This window comes from Penaeus monodon, chromosome 17 (genome assembly GCF_015228065.2).
Source record: "Penaeus monodon isolate SGIC_2016 chromosome 17, NSTDA_Pmon_1, whole genome shotgun sequence".
In the NCBI taxonomy this organism is placed as follows: domain Eukaryota; kingdom Metazoa; phylum Arthropoda; class Malacostraca; order Decapoda; family Penaeidae; genus Penaeus; species Penaeus monodon.
In genome coordinates, this window is record NC_051402.1 from 337,463 (window position 1) to 340,742 (window position 3,280).

Here is a 3,280-nt window from a genome sequence, read left to right on the forward strand (position 1 = left end):
TAGTATAAAATATAACTGTATACCATAATATATTATATATATATATATTATATAATATATATATAATATATATATATATAAATATAATATACTAATATATAATATGTATATATATACATATATATACATATATATACATATATATACATATATACATATATATACATATTATATATATATAATATATATATATATGTATATATATATATATGTATTATATATATATATATATGTATATATATATATATATATATATATATATATATATATATATATATATATATATATATATATATATACACACACATACACAGGTAACTCTCTCTCTCTCTCTCTCTCTCTCTCTCTCTCTCTCTCTCTATATATATAATATATATATATATATATATATATATATATATATTTTATATATATATTGGGGGAGTGAGTGCTGCAACATTTTAATATGCAAATTGACCAGCTTTCTTTCCTTTCTTTGTCTCCCCCATTATGTCCCCGGCTTGGGAGGTTCCACGTGTGTCGATTGGCAGAGCAACAAGCCAAAGGCCCTTCCCGGCGCAGCTGAACTTTCCCTTTCTCTCACCCTATGTCCTTGGGATCGTTATCCAGGGGAAAGGAGGAGCCGTGTGCCGTCTTTGGCGTTGAAGAGCTGATTTCGTATGTGTATGTATTATCTACACACGCATGTACATGCATATATATATATATATATATATATATATATATATATATATATATATATATATATAATATATATATATATACATATACATATACATATACATATACATATACATATACATATACATATACATACACATACACATACACATACACACACACACACACACACACACACACACACACACACGGGTCAGTCAGCATTTAGACCGAACATTCACAATTTTACTAACTTCACAAATATAAGGAACGGAAATCAGCCTTGGTAGCAAATTTACTTCCCTGGTTTTCCTACACAGAGAACAGTTTCAGTATTGCTAATCGAGAGAAAAGAATGACTTTGACGAGGCAGCGATACGAGCCTTCCATACGCCTAGCGGATGGGACATCTTATAGGTAGCTTGAGAGGTCATGTTCCTCCCTATACAACCTCAAGGACGTGATAAGGGAGAGGGAGGGCAGTCCCCTTATACTGATGCGATTCGGCATTATGGTAAAGTGGTGTTCAGGCTGGTCTACAGCCATGAAGGTGAGTTTAAAAAGATGAAAAGAAAATCTAAGGTGAACATTTTCTTTTTTTTGAAGATTTGTGCTGGTATGTTATAGGTGTTTATCATAACTAATATACTAATTTTGTATTTCAGGTATGGGGTTCCTGTTGGTTATCACCAGCTTAGTATCGGCCGCTCCACAGTTTCAGTGAAGATTATCCTTAACACATGTCAGAGTTGATACATTAAATAAATAAAATGTTCCTCTAATAACAATGATATCTTTGTTCACAGGCGATGCCCTACGAGTTCGCTTACGGAGTGAACGTCGAGAGCACAGGAGACATGAAGGAACACAAAGAATCTGCGTCACCTTCAGGGAGAACCGAAGGCGAATATCGCTGGCTTCAGCCTAATGACTTGTACAGGTGGGAGAAAAGGAGTATTTTCAAGTGTAGTTTACAAAATGCGTTTGAGGTCTTTCTCACAAGGTGAATAGAGTCAGGATTAAACTGCAGTTTTAAAGCTTAGAGTAGACACTGTAGAAAACACAACAAACTAACAGTAGACGCAACAACACTATTCACGATATCATATATATTCAGCAATGAACACTCGAAGTGCAGAGTAACACGGTACTTCGTAGAGGGAGACGCTGGTTACCAAGCCACCCTGAGTGAGGAGCCGGGAGAGCGGCTGTCCAGCTACTACTTTAACTCCCTGGGGGATTCCTCGTCGCGTCTAAGGCAACAGCAAACGTTCACTAGCTCGCAGGATTCCAGAATTCAGCCTAACTTTGGTAGTACACAGGCTACGAGGATCCATCCAGCCTTCGGTAATTCACAATCTACCAGGACACAACCTGCCTTCAGCAATTCAGTCTTCAAGGTCCCAGTCATCTTTCGGCTTTCAGTCTTCAAGAACACCACCGGCTGTCGGCAATGTACAATTTTCAGGCACCCAATAAACCTTTAGAAGCACACAATCGTCAAGGAACCGGAACCAGGGATTTAGTACTACGCAAGGCTTCCAGAACCAACGGAATTCTCAGACTACCGGAGAAGTGATTGATGGCGGTATAATCGACGGAGGCTTCATTGATGGTAGAATTATCAACGGAGGGATAGTAGGAGAGAATAATGCATTCAGCAGCATCAACAGCTTCAGTCAAGGAAGAGATCGCTCTCAGGCATCATTCTCTGACAACAGCAGCATAAACCGAGGCGTTGCTGTCATTCTAGCTGGCGATTATATAATATATATATATATATATATATATATATATATAAAATATAATATATATATATATATTATTATATAAAATATAATATATATATAGATATATATATATATGATATATATTTTATATATATATATATTATATATATATATATATTATATATTTTATAATATATATATATATATATATATATATATATATATATATATTATATATAAAATATATATATAATTATATAATAATATAAAATCGCCAGCTAGAATGACAGCAACGCCTCGGTTTATGCTGCTGTTGTCAGAGAATGATGCCTGAGAGCGATCTCTTCTTGACTGAAGCTGTTTGATGCTGTGAATGCATTTTCTCTCCTACTATCCCTCCGTTGATAATTCTACCATCAATGAAGCCTCCGTCGATTATACCGCCATCAAATCACTTCTCCGGTAGTCTGAGAATTCCATTGGTTCTGGAAGCCTTGCGCAGTACTAAATCCCTGGTTCCGGTTCTGACGATTGTGTGCTTCTAAAGGTTTATTTGGGGGCCTGAAAATTGTACATTGCCGACAGCCGGTTGGTGTTCTTGAAGACTGAAAGCCGAAAGATGACTGGGACCTTGAAGACTGAATTGCTGAAGGCAGGTTGTGTCCTGGTAGATTGTGAATTACCGAAGGCTGGATGGATCCTCGTAGCCTGTGTACTACCAAAGTTAGGCTGAATTCTGGAATCCTGCGAGCTAGTGAACGTTTGCTGTTGCCTTAGACGCGACGAGGAATCCCCCAGGGAGTTACAGTAGTAGTTGGACACCCGCTCTCCCGGCTCCGCACTCAGGGTGTCTTGGTAACCAGCGTCTCCCTCTACGAAGTACCGTGTTA

General features: G+C 37.0%; 1 protein-coding gene across 1 annotated transcript; it reads left to right on the forward strand.

The window, feature by feature from the left end:
* Positions 1-1,092: 1,092 nt before the first annotated feature.
* On the forward strand, positions 1,093-2,898 carry LOC119583859. Its single transcript, XM_037932587.1, has 6 exons — positions 1,093-1,210; positions 1,326-1,357; positions 1,467-1,600; positions 1,799-2,110; positions 2,148-2,361; positions 2,857-2,898. The coding sequence occupies exons 1-6, from the start codon at positions 1,093-1,095 to the stop codon at positions 2,896-2,898; spliced, it is 852 nt and encodes a 283-aa protein (XP_037788515.1).
* The last annotated feature ends 382 nt before the right edge of the window (positions 2,899-3,280 follow it).